General features: G+C 41.2%; 4 protein-coding genes across 4 annotated transcripts; 2 read left to right on the top strand and 2 right to left on the bottom strand.

The window, feature by feature from the left end:
• Positions 1-431: 431 nt before the first annotated feature.
• On the bottom strand, positions 432-7,323 carry ETH_00029145 (krr1 family, zinc finger-containing protein, putative; the record flags this gene model as incomplete). The annotated part of the gene is made up of 14 exons (XM_013374271.1): positions 432-469; positions 660-756; positions 960-1,023; positions 1,401-1,585; positions 1,979-2,084; positions 2,494-2,845; positions 3,193-3,309; positions 3,496-3,598; positions 3,800-3,926; positions 4,377-4,448; positions 4,810-4,906; positions 5,244-5,298; positions 5,510-5,736; positions 7,080-7,323. 14 exons carry the CDS (start codon positions 7,321-7,323, stop codon positions 432-434), a joined length of 1,884 nt encoding a protein of 627 aa, XP_013229725.1.
• A 545-nt stretch (positions 7,324-7,868) lies between these two features.
• Positions 7,869-10,211, top strand: ETH_00029140 (elongation factor 1, putative; the record flags this gene model as incomplete). Its single annotated transcript, XM_013374270.1, has 3 exons — positions 7,869-7,980; positions 8,267-8,520; positions 10,017-10,211. 3 exons carry the CDS (start codon positions 7,869-7,871, stop codon positions 10,209-10,211), a joined length of 561 nt encoding a protein of 186 aa, XP_013229724.1.
• Positions 10,212-11,030: 819 nt separating this feature from the next.
• Positions 11,031-16,592, bottom strand: ETH_00029135 (serine/threonine protein phosphatase, putative; the record flags this gene model as incomplete). The annotated part of the gene is made up of 11 exons (XM_013374269.1): positions 11,031-11,116; positions 11,297-11,383; positions 11,564-11,901; positions 12,792-12,875; positions 13,425-13,631; positions 13,870-14,036; positions 14,383-14,468; positions 14,669-14,790; positions 15,051-15,208; positions 16,124-16,240; positions 16,587-16,592. 11 exons carry the CDS (start codon positions 16,590-16,592, stop codon positions 11,031-11,033), a joined length of 1,458 nt encoding a protein of 485 aa, XP_013229723.1.
• A 3,956-nt stretch (positions 16,593-20,548) lies between these two features.
• ETH_00029130 (uncharacterized protein) lies at positions 20,549-21,448 on the top strand (the record flags this gene model as incomplete). The annotated part of the gene is made up of 1 exon (XM_013374268.1): positions 20,549-21,448. One exon carries the CDS (start codon positions 20,549-20,551, stop codon positions 21,446-21,448), a length of 900 nt encoding a protein of 299 aa, XP_013229722.1.
• Positions 21,449-22,802: the final 1,354 nt, after the last annotated feature.

Below are 22,802 nucleotides of genomic sequence, written 5' to 3'. Positions count from 1 at the left end.
ATGTTTGCAGAGGCGGAAGTAAGTAAAAAAAAAGCAAAAAGAAACGAATTAAAAGTGGCTTTTAAATAATTGAACAGGGAGGAGAAGTTGAGGCCAAAGAGGAGCAAAAAGGAGTTCCCGAAATAGAGGTCTGGGTCTTTGAAATTAAAAACAAATAAAAATCTAATTTATAATAATAATGCAGATCAGCGCGGGACAGTTTGGCCAGCCGCCCAAGGTGCGTGGGGTGTACATACACTGCAGCGCTGCAGAACTGAGGAACAATAAAAGCACAAAACGGAAATCCAAATCACTTTTACTTTTCCAATGTTTTCTCTCCTCAGGTTTCTGTCAACGGAGACGAAATTGCAGTCCCCACGCTTTCCAAAACAGAAGACAAAATGAACGCAGGATCCATGGAACCCTAAACCCTAAACCCTAAACCCTTGGAATTAGGCGTCGTAGGCGGCGAGTCTGTCTTTGCGCACGCCTAAGAAGAACAGAAAAGTGCAAATTATTATAAATGATGATTTAAGCCAAAACCTCAAAAGTGCAAATTATTCTGAATGATTATTTAAAACAAAGCCGCCAAAAGGCCGAGAAGAGCTGCAGCAAAACTTCAGGTGTACGTACACTTCGTGACTTCAGGTGTACGTACACCTGAAACCACGGAGACTTACCGAAAGGGGTCATCTCTCTCTCCACTTTTGTTTTTCTCTTCTTTTCAGGAATTGCGTTTTGCTGCTGCTGCCAGTGCCTTTCCTTTTTGGGTACAAACTAGAAACATAAACAGCACATGCAGCAGCAGCAGCAGCAGCAGCAGCACAAGCAGCTGATTGCGTCCAGCGGCCGAAGGCAGTTTCTTCAGCGTCTAGTCAAGTAAATATAATTTATTACTAATTTTGAAGTCACCTTTTTATCCTAAATCATTTAATTTTAAATAGCAAATAAATACATTTTATTATTTATTTCTTAATTACCTCTTTCTCCCTAAATGGGGCCAGTTTCTTCAGCGAGACTTGCGCATTAAGTTCAGCATCTGTCCTGCAGCAAAAATAAAACAAAATAAAATAAACAAATGAGTTAAAACAATTAAAAACAGAAACTGCAATTAAATTGAAACAAAAATATCCAAAAGATAGGTTGGAAACTCAGAAAGAACATAAATTGCATTTTTGCAAAATGCCAAATTCAGAAAATGCAATGCGAAAGAAAGCAGCCAGCTATACGTACACCCGAAAACGGGTAAACCCACTTTTAATTCAAACAGAATAATTCCAAAAAAAATGTGAATCCGCAAAAATAGAAAAATGTTAAAAAAACAAAAAGGAAAGTAAGGACAAATAAACAAGGCTTATTATCGAATTTGCCCCAGAAGCAAGGGTTTAGGTTTTAGGGTTTAGGGTTTAGGGTTTGGGTACTTTTCGAGTATGTCTTCCAGAGTCATTCCGTAGTTGTTTGGCTGCACTTTTCTGTATTTGAATCGAGTTAGCAAGTCTCCTCCAATTATATCTTCATAATTTAATGCAAAGTATTCATTTATTGCTTCTTCTAAACTCTCCGGCACTGCGGGGCCCCCGGGCATTCCTTGGAAGTCTTTTGGGGGCTGTACGTACACCGCAATTCGCAGCAGCTGTCTGTACACCCGAGACTGCGCCTGCGCGGCGGAATTTGGGCTTTTTGACTTCAATTTAATTCGCATTTGTGTTATATTTCTACGGCCTACTGGCCATTCTTCTATTTTAATTATTTGGCGTTCAAAAGTGAATTTAAGTGCGGAGAGAAAAGCTGAGAACAGTCAGTGTGGCTAGAGCTGTCTGTACACCCCACGGCCGCAAGGGCAGCCCCCCTGCTCCCGCATTTTGACCATTTCGCGCGCTTTTGAGCTGCCTTTTGTTTATTTTTAATTTATTTATTGTTATTTAGCATTATTTATTATTTATTTGTTATTTATTCTGCATTTATTGGAGCCTTCTCGCATTTAAAAGCCAAAACGCACCTTGCAGTGCAGCGGCACCGTCCGCTTCAGCATCTGGTGCGGGTGGCGCACATTTCGGAAGCACAGTTTGCAAAGAGTGAAGTTTTCGCATTTGGCGCAGTCAAACCTAATTAAATAAACAAAATAATAAAAAAAAGTAAAAATTAAATAATAAATAATAAATAAATAAATAAATACTGCAAATTGGAAATCAGCAGCAATTATATATATATATATATAATTATGTACAGCAGCAGCAGCAAGTGGCGAATGCATGCACATGTGGCTGCAGAAATAAAACTTTAATAATTAAAAATGGAAAGGAGAGAAAAGAATCTTTTGAAATTAAAAAGAAATTAAATTAAAAAAGAAATTAAATTAAATGAAAGAACAAGAAATAAGCAAAAGACAAACCAGACAGATCAAAAATGCGCCTAGGGTTTAGGGTTTAGGGTTTAGGGTTTGCGGAACTCTCAGAGACAACTCTACGCCGCGGTTATCCTAGGGTTTAGGGTTTAGGGTTTAGGGATTGCTACCTCTTTTTGCCGCCGCCGATTCCCTTCCCGCAGCCATCGCACATCCACCACTCTCCCTGCAGCCCTTCTTCCTCTTGCTGCTGCTGCTGCTGCTGCTGCGTGTCCGTGTCTGCTGCTGCTGCTGCTACTGCAGCTTCCGTCTGCTCTTCGTCCCCCTCTTCGTCCCCCTCATCCTGCTGCTGCTGCTGCTGCTGCTGCTGCTGCTGGTCGTCCTCTGCGTACCCCTCGACGGCCTGCGCCTGTCTCTGTCTCCTTTTTTGCAACTTCAAAAGTCTCTTTTGCTTTTTGTTCATTGCCTCCAAATTAGTCTCTTCGGAGACAGACAGTAAGTCCGCGCAGGACTCGGGCACAGCTGCAGCAGCAGCAGCAGCAGCAGCAGCAGCAGCAGCAGTTGTGGCGGCAGCAGCAGGCGGGGAAGCGGGGGCACCAGCAGCAGGCGAAACGGCAGCAGCGCAGACGTTTGAAGCGGCAGCAGACACGGCAGCAGACACGGCAGCAGCAACAGCAGCAGCAACAGCAACAAAAGTCGCAGCAGCAGCAGCAGCAGCAGCAGCAGGAGAGGTCCTCCTCTTCGCAGCTGCTGTAAGCATCCAGGCCATATAGAAGAAGAGAAAACAGATTGAAGCAAAGAAATGCAATTAAAGAGTTTTAACAACAAAGAAAGGAAAATAAATAAATAAATAAATCGAAAAATCCCACCAAGACATTGTTTGTCTTCTGCTGCTCTTTCATAATCCTCTCCAAACAAAAGCCCCATTTCTTTGTCGTGGCTTTCGGGGTCAAAAGAGCCCTCGAGGTTCAACACCGCGCTCACAGCTGCAGCAGCAGCAGCAGCAGCAGCAGCAGTTGAAGCAGCAGCAGCTGGAGCGGCAGCGAGGCAGCCGTTCAAGAAGCAGCAGCAGCAGCAGCAACAGCAGCAGAAAAAACGGCTGCAGCAGTTTCAACGATACCAGCAGCAGCAGCAGCAGCAGCAGCAGCAGCAGCAGCAGCAGCAAGACTCACTGCCAGCATCGAGGCCTCCAATTTCCTGAATCAATTTTATCTTTTCTTTGATTTCTTCTTTCTTTATGTTTTTCAGCCGCTTCAACTCCTCCTGTCTTCTCACCTAAGCGGCAAACCCCCAAACCCTAAACCCTAAGCCCTAAACCCTAAACCCTAAACCCTCAACCGTCTCATGTTAATGCACCACTTTGCCTGCCGCAGCCCCCAAACCCTAAACCTTGAGTCCCCCATTCGTGGGTGTGTACCCCCCAATGCGTAGACCCTAAACCCTAAACCCTAAACCCTAAACCCTTGCGGTTTTCACCATTTCTTCCATTTTTTTTTCTTTCTTTTTCCGTCTCTGTTGTTTTCTTTTATCGTCAGTTTGGCGAACTGAATCTTGAATAAAACGCGGAAAAGAGCGGATTGTGTCTCCTCCCTCTTCTTCGAACCTGCAGGTCCCCAAACCCTAATTTAGGGTTTTCGGTTTTGGCTCTTTCGGTGGTTTGCTCGCCCTTTTCTCACTCTTTCCGCAATTTATTTAACACTTTTCTTTATTATTTATATTTCTTTTTAATTATATTTGATTCACTTTTAATTGTACTTATTTTTATTTCAATTTTGTTTAATTTTAATTGTATTTAATTTACTTTTAATTGTATTTCATTCATTTTCAATTCATTTAATTCACAAAAAACAGAACGACAGAAACAAAAAAGGAATTAAAAAGTAACAAATAAATAAATAAAATTAAATTAAATTAAATAAATAAAGAAACAAACAAAACAAATAAATGAATAAATGGATAAATAGACTAAATAAATAAATAAATTAATAATAAATTAAATAAGTATATAAATAAATTAAATAAAATAAATTAAAAATAAATAAAAATAAAAGACCTGAAGTTGTAGGCCGCTTCAAAAGCCTCCGCCTCTTCCATTTCTTTTTCTTCCGCTTCTTCTTCAGAGTCCCTGATTAGAAAATAAAATAATTGAATTAAATTAATTAATTTAATTAAATTAATTAAATTAAATTAAATTAAATTAATTAAATTAAACAGAATTAATTAATTGAAAATGGCAGTTCGTCGGGAATACAAGTGCGCTGCTGCCTTTGTTGGACCCAGATTGGTCTCCCTAAACCCTAAACCCTAAACCCTAAACCCTTAATCCTAAGCCCTGAACCCTAAACCCTAAATACTAGATTAAGAGACTGTCGAGCCTCAGACGGGAAGCGAGAAACAAAGCAGCATCCTGAAATCTTGGAGCTCCTAAACCCTAAACCCCAAACCCTAAACCCTAAACCCTAAACCCTCATTGAACTCGCGGCTACCTGTAAACGAATTCTTTGTTTTTGTCTTCTCTCCATTCCTCATTGAGAATGTAATTCCTCAAAAACTTTTCGTTTTCGTCCAGAGTCCCATCGTCCTCTGAGACACAAACAACACAGCTGCTGCTGCTGCTGCTGCTGCTGCTGCTGATGCTGCTGCTGTTCCTGACTGCTGCTGCTGCTGCTCTTATTGACTGTTGCTGCTGCTGCTGACGCCGGTCCTGTTTCTGCTGCTGGTTTTGCTGCCGCCGCTGCTGCAGCTGCTACTGCTAAGGGCGCTGCTGCTGCTGCTGCTGCTGCTCTCCTAGCAGCACTGCTGCTGCTGCTGCTGCTGCTGCTCTCCTAGCAGCACTGCTGCTGCTGCTGCTGCTGCACTGGTTAAACGAAATCAAAAAGCATCTGTTCTTTATTTGAGCTGTAGGTACACCTCAACTCACCCCACAATCGGGCCAAAGCAGAATCCGCAGCGCTGCCCCTTTTAGAATTCTTCTCCTAAGCACCAAACCCTAAACCCTAAACCCTAAACCCTAAACCCTAGACCCTAAACCCTACACCCTAAACCCTAAACCCTTGACCGTAAGCGCAAGGCCCTGAACTCGAAGTCGCAAGACCATGGGCATTCAGCTCAGAGTGTACTCTCGGAGGCACGAAATGCAATCTCAAGCTTTAGGGTTTAGGGTTTAGGGTTTAGGGTTTAGCGCACTTGAAGGAACTGTTTGTATTCTTCTTCTTCCCTTTGCAGATCTGTTTGCTTTTTTTCTTTAATTTTAAAGAATTCATCTTCGCCAGCATCTTCAGCTTCGGCATTTCCCTTTTCTTTGCTTCTCTTCTTTCCCTTTTTGCTGCTGCTGCTGCTGCTGCTGCTGCTGCTGTCTGCCGCCTCCCAAAACGACTTCTTAAGTGCACTCATTTCGTCTTCGTAAGAAGCACCTATAAATAAAAAACAATAAATAAATAAATAAATAAATAAATAAAACTAATAAATAAATGCCAGTGCAGTATTTAATTCTTCGATGGAAATTAAGGGCATCAGCAACAACAGCAGCAGCCACAGCAGCAGCAACAGCAGCAGCAGCAACAGCAGCAGCAACAGCAACAGCAGCAACACAAGCAGCACCACCACAGCCACGAGCACTTCAGCAGCAGCAGCAGCAACAGCAGCAACAGCACCACAAGCAGCAGCACCACAACCAATAACACCCCAGCAGCCACAGCCGCAGCAGCAACAGCAGCAGCAGCAGCAGCAGGACCATTTGTTTGTTGTTGCTGCTGCTGGATGTTTTCTTCTTCTTCTTCAAAACCCTCGGCTCCTTCTTCTTTGAGGGTTTTGAAAACGAAGTCGCTAAACCGCAAGGGTTTCTGCAGCAGCAAATTCAAACTTTTTAATTTCAAAGTTAAAACATTTATTTTTATTTATTAATTTATTTATTTATTTATTTATTTTATTATTTATTTATTTTCTTATTTTATTTTATTTTATTTATTTGTCAAGCAGCAAACGAGAAACCAAAAACGCAAAAAGGCACAAAATAAACAAACCAACAAATCAATAAAAAATAAATAAATAAAAAGCAAACAAACAAACAAATAAATAAATAATCATTTAATTGACAATTAATTAACTAATTAATTAATTAATCAATTAATTAATTAATTAATCAATTAATTAATTAGTTAATTAATTAATAATAATTAATAATGTAACAAAAGAGGCCTACGGGTTGGGGGGTTTGCGGCTGCGGCGCGGCGAAGTCCTTATCGCTAAAAAAGGGTTTGCGGGTTTCGTAAATTTGAGGGTTTTTGTTTTTGATGAAATTCAAAACCCTCAAAAACTTCTTTTCCACTTTTGGAGTCAACAAAACTGCGTCTTCGTCTTCTTCCGAACTCGACTCTTCTGCAATTAATTAACTAATTAATTAATTAATTAATTAATTCAATTAAGTAATTAATTAATTAATTTAGTTAATTAATTAATTCGATTAATTAATTAATTGAATTATTTTATTTCATTAGTTTTGTTTAATTTGGTTGGCTGCGTTGTGTTGGAATGGCTTCTGGGAGAGGGGCGGCCGAGGGTTTGGCGGGGGGAGGGAAAAGCGCTAGGGTTTAGGGTTTAGGGCTTAGGATTTAGGATTTGGGGTTTAGGGTTTGGGGTTTAGGGGTTGTTGAGCTTGAGTCGAGGGTTTAGAGCTGGGCAGAGAAGGGTCATTATTAGCATTTCTGGCCTCGCTGTTTCACAAACCACAATTTAGGGTTTAGGGTTTAGGGTTTACCGCTGAGCTCTTCGAGTTCCTCTTTGTGTTTCGCGAGAAGCTCTTTCCTTTTTCTTTGGTCATATTTCTCTGCATATCTTTTGTTAATTGTCAAACTGTCGCTTTTGTCTTCTTTATATTTCTTTTCATTTTTCCCTTTGCTGCTGCTGCTGCTGCTGCTGCTGCTTTCCCCCTCGTCGCCAGAGTCAGCAAACAAGTCCTGTGCAGCAGAGCCAGGCGGCTCTTTCTTGGGTTTACGCGCCATCTCCAAGCCCCAAACCCTAAACCCTAAACCCTAAACCCTAAACCCTAAGGAGGCCTTCTGTTGGGCAGCAAGGGACAGAAAAAGAAGAAACAAAAAGGGTTTTGAAAAGGCGGGCTCGGGGGTAGCTGGCGTTGAAGATCTTGTTTCGAGGGTTTAGGGTCTAGGGTTTAGGGTTTCGGCTAAGGGTCTAGGGTTTAGGGTTTGGCGCACTTGGGCTAGTCGCGGGGCTCAAAAAGCTGCAACAAATCTACTAAATAGTGTTTTAAAAATAAATAAATAAAATTAAAATGAAAAGAAAGTTCTGAATTTGCAAATTGGCTTCGGGGCCGGGCTGCATGTACACCCCGGAGGCCCCACAGAGTCGCCAGGCTTCTCGGGTGTCTCGCGAGACACCCGAGAGTTGCAAAAGAAGAAACAAAAATAATTAATTCATTTACTAATTCATTTTCCTTTTTTGGGTTTTCCAGCGGCCTATCCAGCACTAGACCTCTCGCATCCACCCAAACCCTAAACCCTAAACCCTAAACCCTAAACCCTAGCTCACAATGCCGCTGTCCGCAGAGAACGAACTCTATGTCCCTTGCTACTATTACATCCATTCTCAAAAAGAATCTGGAAAACATGCTACAGATGACAGCGACGACATAGACCTTTTCGGTAAGCTGCTGCTGCCGCTGCTGCTGCTGCTGCTGCTGCTGCTGCTGCTGCTGGGGTGTACGTACACGGGAGAAGTGTCTTGCTGCTGCGGCGCGTTGGGGTGAAAAGAAGGGAAGTAGGGGAAGGGAGCAGCTGCATGCGTTTGGAATGATTTAAATTGCATTTAAACACTTTTAAATTGTTTTTAAAAAGTTTAAAAAGATTAAAATTGCATTTAAACACTTTTGAAAGATTTCGAAAAAAAATTCCAACTGCTTCCCTCGCGCGGTGTACGTACAACCCGCAGGCGACGACGCGGAGGACTCTGCTGCTGCGCTGAAGCAGCTGTCAGCAGCAAAGCAGCAGCAGCAGCAGCAGCAGCGGAAGCAGAAGCAGCCCGTGGTGAACAAATCCATGTTGGTGATTGAAGTGAAGCCAAATGATGCAGAAACGGATTTAAATGAAATTGGAAATGAAATAAAACAAATTCAAATTGAAGGTCTCACTTGGGGAGAAAACCAAAAGAAAGTGCCCCTCGCCTTCGGCCTCTACAAACTCCAGGTCAAACCCTAAACCCTAAACCCTAAACCCTAGCGCCTCGCCAAGGGGCTTCAAACCCTAAACCCTAATGTCGGAGCCCCAAACCCTAAACCCCAAGTTAGCCAAACGCTGGAATTCTTCGCGTCAATGGGTAGACTCTTCAGCACAAACTCTAAACCCTTGAATTGGACCAGCAAACCGCGAATTAGGGTTTAGGGTTTGGGGTTTAGGGTTTATGGCGAGTCGGCAGCGAAATGAGAAAAAATAAGGAAAATAAACGTGAAACAGATTTTGAAATAATTAAATTCAAAGATGAATTTAAATTCAAAAATTCAAATTCAAATTTGAAGTAAATCTTTTAAATCAAATTGAAAATTAAATTTGAAGGAGTAATTGGTACTCACGCAAATGGCATTTTGCTTAATTGAGTCTTCTTAACTTTTTAATTTTTTGAATTTTTGAATTTACTTTTCTTGAATTAAATGTTTTATTCAAATGTTTCTTTTTAAAATTATTTTTGTTTTATTAGTACTTTAAATTGGCACTTTCGTTCATTTGATTTCTTCAAAGTTGACTTTTTTCTGAAATGGCATTTGAATGCAATTCGATTTCTTGAATTCTTTTCCTTGAATTAATTTAATTCTTTTTCCATTTATTTAATTTGAGTTAAATTTTTGCAAATGAACGCATTTAAATTAAATTGGCTTTTATGAATTTTCTCGAATTTGTTATTTTCTGAATTTGAATTTCTCGTCAGGTTGGTTTTGTTTTTTGTCTTAGCGAATTAAATATCTGTTTTTTTATTTTAATTTCCTCTTAATTAATTAATTTATTTTATTCAATCGAATTGAATTTAATTTAATTTAATTTCAGAAAATGTTTTTAAAATTGCTTTCCTCTTTAGCTGTGAACTTTTGGCTTTCTGAACGAATCCCCCGGTGAATTTCAGCTTCTTGAATTTTTTGCATTTCTTTCAGAAATCTTTTTAAAAATATTTTTTTAAAGTTCTTTTTAGTTGAATTAAATCTTATTTGACTTACTTAAATCACATTTGAATCATTTAAATCAAAAAACAAGGAAATCAGTTCAATTTACATCATTTCGAAAATTCAGAAGCATCTATCCCAGTTGAATTTGTAAAGTTGAACATAACCCCTCTAAAGGAATCCATTTTTTTGAATTTAAAGATATTTATTTCTTCTGAAGAATTATTTTTATAATTAATTTAAAAAGAAATGTTTAAAATTAAATTAATTTAAAAGAAATGTTTCAAACTAAATCCCAAGGGGATTTCAAGAGAGTTTCCGCGCAGATCCTCTTGCATGCGTTTCGTAATTTCTTCGTTTCGCCACCAAAAAGGTTGAGCGTCATTTTTCGCGCATTTTCGGGAAATAAATAAAGAAAAGCAATTTAAATTGAATTAAAATGGAATTCGAGTGAAACTGGGGCAAAATCCGGTCTAAATCTTGCGAGTTGAGCGGAACTTGAATGTTTTTTGAATTTTCGCAACTGCGCAGGTGCAGTGCGTCATAGTGGACGATCTCGTGAACACAGACACTGTGATAGAGCGCATTGAAGAAATTGGACTTTCGGAAGAAAACAAAATCAAAAAAAGAAAACTTTTGGAAGAAAACGAAAACGACTCCGAAGACGAAGACGAACTCCACGGCCTCGTCCAGTCCGCCCAGATCGTCTCCTTCAACAAACTCTAAACGCCCTACGCCACCTGGCTAGCCAGCTAGCTAGCTAGCTACTAGCTAGCTAGCTAGCTGGCTATTAGCTAGCTGGCTGGCTAGCTAGCTAGCTAGTTGGGTGGCTAGCGAAACAGGGAGGCGAGAAGGCGGGGGAGCTAGTTGGGGGCTGGGCTGGAGGGGCTCGGGGTGGCGGGCTAGCTAGCTAGCTAGCTAGCTAGCTAGCTAGCTGGCTAGCTAGCTAGCTAGTAAGCCAGCTAACTAACTAGCTGGTTAGCTAGCTAGCTCGTTGGCTAGCTAGCTAGCTAGTTGTTTTGAGGTGTATGGACAGCTGGAGGCCGTGCGCTTCCTTTTAATTTGAATTCGAAGTCAAATCATTTCTGTTGCCTTTTGGGATTTTCCTGTTTGGCCTTTTTGTCTTCCTCAGAAGCCAACGGCTGGGCAGCTAGCTAGATGAAGAACTCCGTACTAGCTAGCTAGCTAGGTCTAGCTAGCTAGCTAGCTAGAGCTAGCTAGCTAAGTGGCCAGCTAGCTAGCTGGCTAGCCACCCAGCTAACTACCCACCTAAATACCCAGCTAGCTATCTAGCTTAATGCTAGCTGGTTGGCTGCCTGGCTAGCTAGCTAGCTAGCCACCCGGCTAGCTGTAGGATGAGCAAACGCAGCAATGTATTTATTTGTCCTTTGGTTTCGAAGAAAAAGAAATAAAGAAGAAATAAAATGAAGAAAAAGAAATAAAGAAAAAGAAACAAAACGAATAAGGAAAAGGAAGTAAATGAAAACAAATAGATAAAGAGAAATAAAAAAAGAAATAAATAAAAAGAAATTAAAATATAATTCTTTAGAGTTCGTCAAGGTCCAAAGAAATCTCCTCCTCGACGCGCCTCACCAAGGGGGGCCCCTTGGGAAGAATGCGGGGCTCTTCAGCTGCAGCACAAAACCACAAACAAGGGTTTAGGGTTTAGGGTTTAGGGTTTAGGGCTTGGGTGGGTGGCTGCATGGGTGGGGGCTCGGCAGCTACAGTTCGGCGGTTTGCTGCTTGCTGCGGCGAGTCCGCCGTTTCAGGGTTTAGGGTCTAGGGTTTAGGGTTTAGGGCTTAGGGTTTACGGTTGTCTGCGAAGGGGTCTTTGTCTTGTGCTCCAATTATGTTAAGAATGACTTTTCTTTGTTTTGCAAAATCCTGAAAAGGAGGATCTGTCCAGTGGGGCCACGGAAATTCATTTAATTCATTTAAATCATTGAATTCATTTGAATCATTTAATTCATTTAATTCATTTGTTTTGTTTAATTCGTTTGTTTTATTTAATTCACGTAATTCATTTAATTCATTTGCTGTATTTAATTCATTTGTTTTATTTAATTCATTTATTTTACTTATTTGATTTGTTTTGTCTTCTTCTCTGGGGTTTTCTTCGTTTTTATTAATTTCGTTTTTTTCATTTTTGTTTTTCTTTGTTTCTTCTCTATCTTCCAGATTTGTTTCTTTTGCGTCTTTATATGTTTTTGTAGTTATTTGATTTATTTCTTCTTTCATGTCTCGCTTTATTTCTTTTATTTCTCCTTTTGCTTCTTCTTTTATTTCTTCTTTTGTTTCTTCTTTTGTTTCTTTTGTTTTATTTTTTTCATTTTCATTTTTTGTTTTCTCTTTTTTCTCTCCAAACATTTCCCGCAACTTCCGCAAAACGGCCAGACGGTCTTCCTCTGAAGGGCAGCTGCAGCAGCAGCAGCAGCAGCAGCAACAGCAGCAGCAGCAACAGCAGCAGCACCAGCAAGTTCTTTCCTCTGTTTATTGTCTGTTTACCATTTAATTTAGTTTTATTCATTTGGAAATAAAATTGAAATCAAGGACACCCGGTCACATGCATTTGACTGTACGTACACCGCGAGAATGAGAAATAGCTGCTCGAAAACTTTTCGAAATCTTTGCAAAAAGTTTGAAATAAATTTCCAATTTCTTTTCTAATGCATGCAAAGATGTGCACATTTGCAAAAATCTTTCTGCAAGAGAATTTGAGACAAAAAAGAATTTAAAATTAAAATCGAATTTAAAAATAAAAAACAAAAATGAACTATCCACATGCAGCAGCAAAAAAACACAACAGTCTTTCTGGAAAGACGAAATAGTCAAAAAGAAGCAATAAAACAATTGTTGAATCTTTTCAAAAAACAGAATTCATAATATTTAAATTTATTATGTTTTGCATTTCAAGAAGATAAAAGAAGACTTTCGAAAAAGGGTGAAACTGGGGTGTCTGCACACCGCAATTTCACAAGAGTCAAAACGCAAATTTTCGGAATGGGAGTCGAAAATTGGCAAATATATAAAAGGAAAACAAATATAAATATTTATATTCTATTTTTAATTATATTCTATATTTATTGAACAATTAAGACTTTCCAAACTCCAAAATGCAAACACAAGAGAACAAACAGCAGCCGCGGGCGCATGCGCCGAAACAGTTTCTTGCGGCCACGCAGCAACTAAGAGAAATACGAATTGAACTAAAAATAGATAATTTGAAATGAAGTTTAAATTTAATTTAATTTAAAATTAAAATTAAATTAAATTGAATTAAATTGAATTGAAACTCCTTTCACTTACACTACGGAGTTGCTGCAGCGCTGCGCAGACAGCGGAATGCGATTCTGGTTGGCGCGGAGGATCGCGAGCCACTCGAGGTCAAATCTGAATTAAATAAAATAAAATGAAATTAAATGAAATTAAATTAAATTAAATTAAAAATTAAATTAAAAATAAGACAAACAAAAGAATTAAACAAAGAAATGCGTGCAATAAACCCCACACGAAAAGAGATAATAGAACGCGCAGCAATAGCAGCGCAGTAACTGCCCCACAAACTGTTCAGCTTGCTCTCTACCCTAAGCCCTAAACCCTAAACCCTAAACCCTAGCCCTAATCCCTTCACCCTGACCCCTTGACCATAAACCGCGAGCCGCAAACCCTAAACCCTAAGCCCTAAACCCGAAACCCCAGCCCTAACCCCTGGACCAGAAAATGAAGCACCAGCCCTAAACCCTAAACCCTAAACCCTAAACCCCAAACCCCAAACCCCACCCGTAACCCCTGGACCCGAAAGCATAAAGCACCAGCCCTAACGCCTGGACCCTAAACTCTAAACCCTAAACACTAAACCGTGGACCACACGCCATAAACCACCAGCCCTGAAGCCTAAACCCTAAACCCTAAACCCTAAACCCTAATGTGGAGACTCACTCGACTGTGAGGGTTTGCTGAATGTTGGTTTGGGGCGAAGGCCTTTTGAGGTACTTGTTGGGGACTTTGGGGTGTATGTCCACCACCTGGAGGCAGCTTCTTCCGGGAAGCACTTTGTCAAGTGCCAGAAAATTAGTTTGCAGATTTTTGTCGTGGAAATAAATGGCGGGAAAGAAAACGTGGAGATGTCCCGAAAACCAGAAGCTCCTGCGGTGTGTCGGCAGACACACGAAGAGTTGGGGTGTCTGTACACCCCAGCTGTCCTGCGCACTTGAATTCAAGATTTTGTTTTTCGTCTTCGCAGCGGAGTTCAGTTCTGGGTTTCTTTTATTTCATTTATTTGCATCAAACAGCTTTTTATTTTCAAAAAGAAAGAAAAAGAAACGAAAAAAAGAAAAAAGACGAAGTTTGAAAACGGGCGATGCATGCGCTCGGGTGTACGTACGGCTTCATGCTCTTCAGCAACGCCATCGAAGGAGGACTTCCCAAACATTTATTATTTATATCATTTTTAAATAAAGGTTTTCTCTTCAACAAACTTTGCTTGTCTCCGTACTCGTATATGCCCTCCGGCCAGTCGTGGCTCAGCATTATGTCCACGTGGCCCTCAATCTGCACAAACCCTAAACCCTAAACCCTAAACCCTAAACCCTAAATTCCAACCCTAGACCCTAAACCCTTAACCCTGAACCCAAACCCCAAACCCTAATCTCTACACGTCAAATGCCCTGAACCCTAAACGCAAACCCCAAACCCCAACCCCCAATCCCTAAACCCCCAAACCCTAAACCCCAAACCCTAAACCCTAAACCCTAGGTTGACAGCCGGTGTCTGCTGCTGCAGCGGCTGCAGCGTGTGTGCGTGGCGCGCAAAACCCTAGGCCTTCAGAAATGCAAAAAATGAATTTTTATTTTTTGAAAAATCATTTTCAGTTTTCGCAGTTTTCAGGTGTACGTACACAGTGCAGCTTCAGCAACTCAAACTCCCGCACGTGGTAAGCGCTGCGACTAGTGCTTTCGTTGTAGGGAGGTTTTTCAAAGTGGCCTGAAACAACAAACCCTAAACCCTAAACCCTAAACCCTAAACCCTGAACCACTGGCCTCAGCAGCGAACCCCAAACCCTAAACCCTCCGCCCAAAAGCCGCCACCCCAGCTGCCCAAAAACCCGAGAGCCGGAGCCTCCAAACACCCCAACCCCCAAACCCTAAACCCTAGACCCTAAACCCTAAACCCTAAACCCTGACCGAGATGGTAGTGCCGTTTGTCGTAAATGCCGGAGAGGCCCGCAATGCGAATTCCGCCAACATTAACAACTCCCGAATATCCCAAAAAGAAAATGTTCGGCGCCAGCCATCCTCCGTAGTAGCTGTACATACACCCCAAGCTGTACGTACACCCCAAGCTGTACGTACACCCCAAGCTGTACAAGCTGTACATACACCCCAAGCTGTACATACACCCCAAGCTGTACATACACCCCAAGCTGTACATACACCCCAAGCTGTACAGACACCCCAAGCTGTACATACACCCCAAGCTGTACAGACACCCCAAGCTCCCAGCAACACTGCAGCAGCAACACTGCCGCAGCAGCAGCAGCAGCAGCAGCAGCAGCAGCAGGCGCACAGCTGCCTGAGGACGTTGGGGGCCTCGTGGTTGCCGCCGACGAGGAGAGTGAGGCGGGGGGCCCTTTTGAGGCCGCGGAAGTAAAGGTGGAAGTCTTTGAGTTTTTTGTACTTGGGGGGCGCGTGGAAGTACTGCAGGTCCGCCTCGGACCGCAGGCTCTGCAAAAGCGCCAAAAGTTGCTCTTTTCGAGTTCTAAAAGCTCCAAAACAACAAAGACAATCCAAAGAAACACTAAACAGTTCCAAAACCGCAAAAAATGGGCCTCAAACTGCTCCAGGGGCCCCTACGGGGGCCCCACAGCTGCCAGGGGCCCCGCGGGGGCCCCACCGGCTCCGGGGGCCCCCAAGGGGGCCCCTACGGGGCCTCTTAGGGGGCCCCAGGGGTACTGGGGGGCCCAGGGGTACTAGGGGCCCCCAAGGGGGCCCCTACAGGGGCCCCAAAAGGGGCTCCAGGGGTATTAGGGGCCCCTTAAGGGGCCTCCAGCAGGGGCCCCAGGGGTACTAGGGACCCCAGGAGTACTGGGGGCCCCCCAGGGGCCCCCAAAAGGGGCCCCGGAGCTATTAAAGTCTTAGAAGGAAATGGAAAAAGAAAAAAAAAGAAATAAATAAGCCAGTCTTTGGGCGCATGCATGTGTTTGAAATCTTTTGAATTGTTTTTCGATCATGTAGATATATCTTGGAGTTTTTAATGGCATTTGAATGACCTTTAACTGGCATTTAAATGGCATTTAAACTGCATATAAATGGCACTTAAATGGCGTTCAAAATGGCATTTAAATGGCACTTAAATGGCATTTAAATGGCATTTAAATGGCATTAATATTCCATTTAAAGGGCATTAAAATGGCATTTAAATGGCATCAAAAAAAGTTTAAAACTGAACTGGAATTCGAAAGTGAATTACAAATTGAATTAGAACTACGGACTGAAGTGGAAGTTGAATTTAAATTCGAATTTAAATTTAAATATAAATTCAAAATTAAAATAGTTTTATTTTGAATTTATATTTAGAATTAAATTTAAATTTAAATTGGAATTTGAATTCGAATTTAAATTAAACATTTTTAACTTCACCTGAAAGTCTCCGCAGCAAATCAAAAGATCCACTTTTATGTTTTCTTTTTCTTCGAGCTGCTGCAGCATCTCATAAAGCGCGTCCAGCTCGCCGTGGCAGCAGCCGTTTATGGCCACCTGCGCAGCAGCAACGCCCCACACTGCTGCTGCTGCTGCTGCTGCTGCTGCTGCTGCTGGTGCAGGTGGAAGTTGCTTTGGTTCTCTGCGGAAGTAGGGGTTTGTTGTTTTGTTTTCTTTTTTCCTTTCCGTTTTTGCTTTTAAGCTTTTGTGATTTTTAATTCAAAACTAGCAATGCAGAATTGCAGAAACACAAGACAAGAAGAAAAACGAAAGAGAAAGCAGGGCCACTCTCGCGTCGCCAAACAAACAAAACCCCAAACCCTAAACCCTAAACCCTAAACCCTAGACCCTAAACCCTAAACCCTAGGGAAGCGTTGGCGGCTGGGGGTGCACCATTCCTCACCTTCATTTTCTCTGGGAGGAACCCAGAAGATCCTAAATCTTTCTTTTCTGATTAATTTAATTGAAATTCCGCATTTTAATAAATCAGAAAAAGATTCGGGAGAAACTGCTGGTCATCTGCTGGACCTCATCTACGCGGTGCGATCGGCAGTGGAAACTGAAGCTTCAGAGGGGAAACCGGCCAGAAAATCGGCTCTCAAGCATGCTTTTCTGCAAATTAAGAACCTAAAAGTTTGATAAAAAGAAAAAAATGCTAAATATAAATGGAGAAAACCTCTAAAAGACTCCAGAATTCAAGTCTTAGGTTTCCGGTCAGCGAGGCGCAAGTGTACATACACCTCGGACCAGATCTACCCGTACGCCAAAAAACAAGAAAGATAAAAAGTTTTAAATAAATTAATTGCAATTTAGTTTTATTAATCGTAAACAAATCTTTCTAGCCACCAGCTTCTCCTTTTCGCTAGGGGGCCCCCCAGTGGGGCTTTCCGGGCTGCTCTTGAGTTCGAGTTGTTGCAATTGGCATTTTTTGTTCCACTTGAATAAACAGGATTAAAAATTATATTTTAATCTTAAATTTCAAATTTAAAATAATCAATTCTTATTTAACAATTCAATAATCATCCCGGCACCCACAGTTTCTCTTTTTTCTTTCACTTTTGTTGAATTTGATTTTCTTTTGTGTCGGCTGTCGACCGCAGCGCCGAAACTCCAAAAAGGTTAGCAAAGGAGCCAAAAAAAAAGCTTTTATTTTAAGTTTATTTCTTTCAATTAAATTTATTTTATATTTGTCTTTATTCCCCCCAAGTGGCAAAAGAAAGCCACAAGAAACGCAACAGCCTGGCTAGGCGATACCAGCAGCCACAACGAGCTCCAGCTAGCTACAGATAGGCTATTTTTAGCTGCAGCTAGCTACCGCTGGCTACAGCTAGCTACGACTAGCTACGCTTAGCTATAGCTAGCTACAGCTAGCTACGACTAGCTACAGCTGGCTATAGCTAGCCGCAGCTAGCTACAGCTGGCTACAGCGAGCTACAGCTAGCTAAGACTAGCTACAGCTTATCACAGCTAGCTAAGACTAGCTACAGCTAGCTACAGCTGGCTGCAGCCAGGTACGGCTAGCTACAGCTAGCCACAGCTAGCTACAGCTAGCTGCTGCTAAAGAAGCAGCTGTTTGCCCGCTCCGCAAGGAGTTGAGACTGGCAGAAGATAGCTGCAGCTAGCCACCTCTAGCTAGCTGCAGCTAGCCACAGCTAGCTGCAGCAGCTGCGCCCAGCTAGCTGTGGCTAGCCACACGTCTCCTTTCAGTCAGAAAAGGCCTTAGCCACTTTAGGAATCTGTTTTCTTTCAAATGAAATTAAAGAAGTTAAGCAAAAAAGAATTGCTCAAGTTTTATTACTTAAATTAATTGCTTCTTGAAATGACATTAGAGCTGCAGAAATAAGTCCTCTGCAGTAGTAGCAGCAGCAGGAGCAGCAGCAGCAGCAGCAGCAGATTTGGCGCTGCTGCTGGCGACTTCATTGCATAAGTTCTCTTTTTAAAATAGAAATAAAAGCAGGTAAATGCTTTCCCTCGGAACTTGACTTGTAGTTTAAAACCTAGAGTTTAGGGTTTAGGGTTTAGGGTCTAGGGTTTAGCGTTTTCCGAGTTTAGAAAAACGGGATTTTTAATTTTCTCTTTTAAAGACAGGAGAAAAAAGAATCTTTTTTAGTTTTTAAAATGAATATTTAAATGTCTTTTTTTCAAATTAAATTTTATTTTAGAAAAAATTGTTTTTCAAATTGCAATTTCAGAAAAGGCTCTTCGAGGCCTCCAGCCTGGGGTGGCGAAAGGAAAGTCCTTAAAAGCCTTTCCTCTCTTTTTAATTTATTTATTTATTTATTTTTGTATTTTATTTTAATTTAATTTTTATTTAATCAAATTAAATATTTAAATTAAATAAATAAAGGGAAAAAGTTAAAAGAAATGCTTTTGCGAGGCAGCAGCAGCAGCAGATCCACTTTTAATTGGATTCATTTTTCGCGAAATTCAGAAAAATAAAAAATGTAATTAAATTAATTAATTAAATTAAAAATAAAAATAGGTGTAGTTTAATCTCGAGTAGACTTCTTTCATCTTTGTTTATTTTCATTTCGAAATAAAAATGAAGTTTCATATCATGTTGAAAAAAAAGGGGAATCAAAGACTTACCAATTTTCAAACTTATTGTCTTGACTTGGAATTTCAAAAAGACTAAAATTTAATTATCTTACTTTAAACCCTAAACTCTAAACCCTAAACCCTAAACCCTAAACCCTTGAATTGTTCAGTCTTGGGATTCGAAGCCTCAGGCTCCTCTACTTATGCAGGACTCGCTGGCGCAAAACCCTTAAACCTAAGCTTTCTGGTTTAGATCCTAAACCCTAAAATCCTAAACCCTAAACCCTAAACCCTAACTACACCCTAGACCCCAAACCCCGACTAAACCCTAAACCCTAAACCCTAAACTAGGCGCTAAAATCAAAAGCCAGGAGAAAAAAATTAAAAGTGAATAATTGAAACCTTAACTATGTTACACACTAAACTTAAAATAAAATAAAGTAAAACTAATTTTGTTTTTTCTTTTGAGAGAAGAAAAGCCTGACGCGTCAAACTGCAAAAAAGGGAAATGTCTTTTTCATTTTCTTTGTTGAAGACAAAAAGATAAAACCCTTTCAGGCAAATATAAATAGCTGTAAGATTATATATATGTATAGGGAGACGCTCTCCCCTGCACGCTAAAGCGGAAAGCGCCAAACCCCAAACCCTAAACCCTAAACCCTAAACCCTAAACTGTGTTTCAGTCAACTTGAAAGCCCTCGCTGCGCAGGCACTGTTTGTGGGCCTCTATGAAGGCTTTGCACTTTTCCTCTCCGTTCAAAACGATGCATTCATCTCTGGCTGCTTTGGTTTCCTTGCAGACGCAGCAAATGCCTTTGCCCGCGGCGTTTCGCTGCACCGGGCACTTCGAGCTGGAACTTGAAGAAAAATTCGAAGAAGACTCTTTAAAAGGACAAGAAGAAGAGGCAGAAGAGGAATTTGACGCAGTTTCCTCCTTTCCCGCGCGAGACGCAGACGAAGTTGAACCCCCCATTGCAGCTTCGGTTTTGAACTGCAGCAGAGAAGGCAAATGAGCTCCTCTGGAGTAAATGACCGACACAACCGCGCGAAATATCAATTAATTCATGAATAGAGTCTCAAATCCAAAAAAAAATAATGCTTCCCTCGGAAAGGAGCAGAGAAACAGCGAAGCAATTGCGGTGTATGGACAGCTTGCGCGTGGCGAACTCGAGCGAGGGAAAACCGTCAGAATGGAGCGAAGAAAAGCAATTCCACTTTTCCAATTCTTTAAAAACAAATAATTTAAAAGAATAACGCTTGCAGAGAACCCTGTCTCCCGTTTGATCCGCCGCCGCCGAGCAAAACCCAGCGAAAGACCCTGCTGCTGCTGCTGCTGCTGCAGAAAAGAAGCGGAAAGCGCAGCAACATGAATTAAACTCGGAACAGAAATATTCTTTTTGCAATTTTTATTCAACAGAAAACATCTGCAGCCGATTTGGACCCTCGGTGCAGCTTCTTCCGGAATTTGCAAGTGGGGGGCCCCTGTAGTTCCTGAAATGGTTTTGGGGCCCCCCGCAAGCGCGTTGGCTGCGAGCCTTCGCGGAGGCTGAGTTATTTTGATTAAATTAATTAATTAACTAATTTATTTATTGTTAGTGTTTGTTTTTTATTTGTTGTTCACAGTTTCGATTAAAATGATCTCCTCCGCCCTCAAATTCCACTTCAGCTTTCCCTCCACTGCAGCTTCGCCTTGGGCCATTCTTTTGCCTCCTCCGGCCTTCAGTGCTTCTTCATAACTCCAAACTTTTATTTACTTTCAATTTTGAACTTCAAAAATTCTTCAACTCCAATTTATTCCAACAAAGCCTCCCCTCCCTCCGCCCCACCATGAAAGACCGCAAAGCCTTCCAGCCCAGTACCCACCGGGGAGCCCCCAAGGGGGCCCCCCAGGGGGCCCCCTTGGGGGCCTCCCAGGGGGGCCCCCCTGGGGGCCCCCAGGGGGCCCCCAAGAAGCCCTCTGCAGCAAAAGGCGAATTGAGGAAGAAGCGGCGAGTGTGGGTACAGCCGAAAGATAAGAGTCTGGGGCGGAAGCATTTTTTGCAAGTGCGGGACAGCAGAGCTCGGAGTGTTTTTGAAAAGTTGCAAAAGAAAGAAAAAGAAAAAGAATTAGCGGAAAAAGAATTGAAAGAAGAATTAAAAGAAAAAGAATTAAATCCAAAAGAATTAAATGCGAAGGAAAAGGGAAGGGCAGCTCTAATGGCCCCCGTGGCCTCCGCAAGCGACAATGACGCCTTTCTGGAACAACTCATGAATCCCTTCGCTAAGCCCAAGCAGCAGCAGCAGCGGCAGCAGCAGCAGCAGGAAGCAGCAGCAGCGAGTGCAGCGGGGAATAAATTCACAGACAAAGGCAAAAGGGGAGGAAAAAACGAGCAAAACAGGGACGCAGCAGCAGCAGCAGCAGCGGCAGCGGATCAGGCTGCTGCAGCACCGACTGCTGCTGCTGCTGCTGCTGATGCTGGAAAGTCTTCGCTGAAAGACAAAAAGGGATATATGCCGTTTTTGAAAGCTCAGAGAGAATTTGAAATGAAGCAAAAGGCAAAAGAAGAAGAAAGACTGGCAAGGCTGGCAGAAGCTGAGAAGGAAAGAAAAAGAAAAAACGAAAAACGAAAACTAAACAAAATTACTCACCGGAAGCTGCAGGCGAGGACTAAGAAGGGCCAAATTGTCATGGGGAATGTAGTTGAAGTTCTGCTGCAGAAAATGCACAGAAATGCGCAGAAAAAATAATAATGCACAAGAATGTTTTAAAATTACAAATGATGCTCAGAAATGTTTTTAAAACCACAAATGATGCAAAAAGTGCGCGAAAATGTAACAAATAAGTGAAGTGAACATTCAGAAACAATGCAGCGCGCCGCTAGCGCTGAGGTGTATCTCCACCTGAAGCATTTTGCAAATTCAACTTTCGTTTTTGTCGTAAGACGTTTTGCGTGGATCAAAAATTGCAAAAACAAATACAGTTTATATTTAAACAATTTTAAATGCAATTTGTATTCCAAGTTTCAAAGGAATAGATTCTAAATCGGAGTTTGTCTCAATTTGCATTTTGCTCACCGAGTGGTTCATTCCAGCTCCACATTTCTTAGTGCAGCAGATCAGCTGGTGGAATTTGAAGAAGAGGAAATAAAAACAAAAGCAATAAATGCAAATTATAAATGACACAGAACAATAAAAGCTGCAGCTGAATTGAATGTTTTATTTTCAAGTTTTTGCAAATTCAAATTGCAGGAATAAAGTGAATGAACTAATCATTCAATTTGAATATCCTCTCTTCCCGTGGAAGCGTGGCTCCGGGACTTCGCAGCTTTTGCCTTATTTTAAAATTTGAAATTTTGTTTTTTGTTTTTTAAATTAAAAAAGTTTATTTTGGATTTTATTTGAAGTCCAGACAGCAGCAAACAGAGAAGCAGCAGCACATGCGAGGCTGAGTTGCTTTCAGCGCATGCAGCCTTTCTTGAATATTTCTCATTTTCATTTTTCTACTTTTATTTTATTTATTTATCTATTTATATAAATATTTATTTTCTTTATTTATTGCTGCTGTAAAAATCAGCCTTTTTCTCTTTTCACGAAATAGATAATTTTTTCTTCTTATCAAATTAAAAACTGAAACAAAATAGTGAAATTTTTAATAATAATGCATTTTTAAAATAGCTTTTTTGAAAAGTCATTTAATGCCATTTTTGCATGCATTCTGTTGCAGCTGGGAAATCTGTTTTCGCGCCTTTGCAACTTTTGTTGAATACAAATATAATACATTTAACTGACAATTTAAATCCAATTTTCGAATTAAAATGAAAATTGAAATTCAACTTGCAAATTAAAACTTTCTCTTGCAAAAATTGAGACCAAGAGGCCACTGACACTCCGTCTGAAGAGCCTTTGGCGTCGCTGTTTCGAATTCACTTGACCAGCAGCAGCAGCAGCAGCAGCAAATGCAGCAGCAGCAGCAACAGTACCAGTAGCAGCAACAAGAAGAAATCTAACAGCGAAACGAGGGTATACAGGGTCTTAAAATCTGCAGTTTAAAAATGCTTCCTGCGACTCTTTGCATCTTCTCTTAAATTGAATTTATCCTTAT

Source organism: Eimeria tenella, genomic scaffold, assembly GCF_000499545.2.
Source record: "Eimeria tenella Houghton genomic scaffold, Eth_scaff2, whole genome shotgun sequence".
NCBI classification, from domain to species: Eukaryota; Apicomplexa; class Conoidasida; order Eucoccidiorida; family Eimeriidae; genus Eimeria; species Eimeria tenella.
The sequence above is the reverse complement of the archived record's forward strand: the minus strand, read 5'-3'. Positions and strand labels throughout refer to the sequence as shown.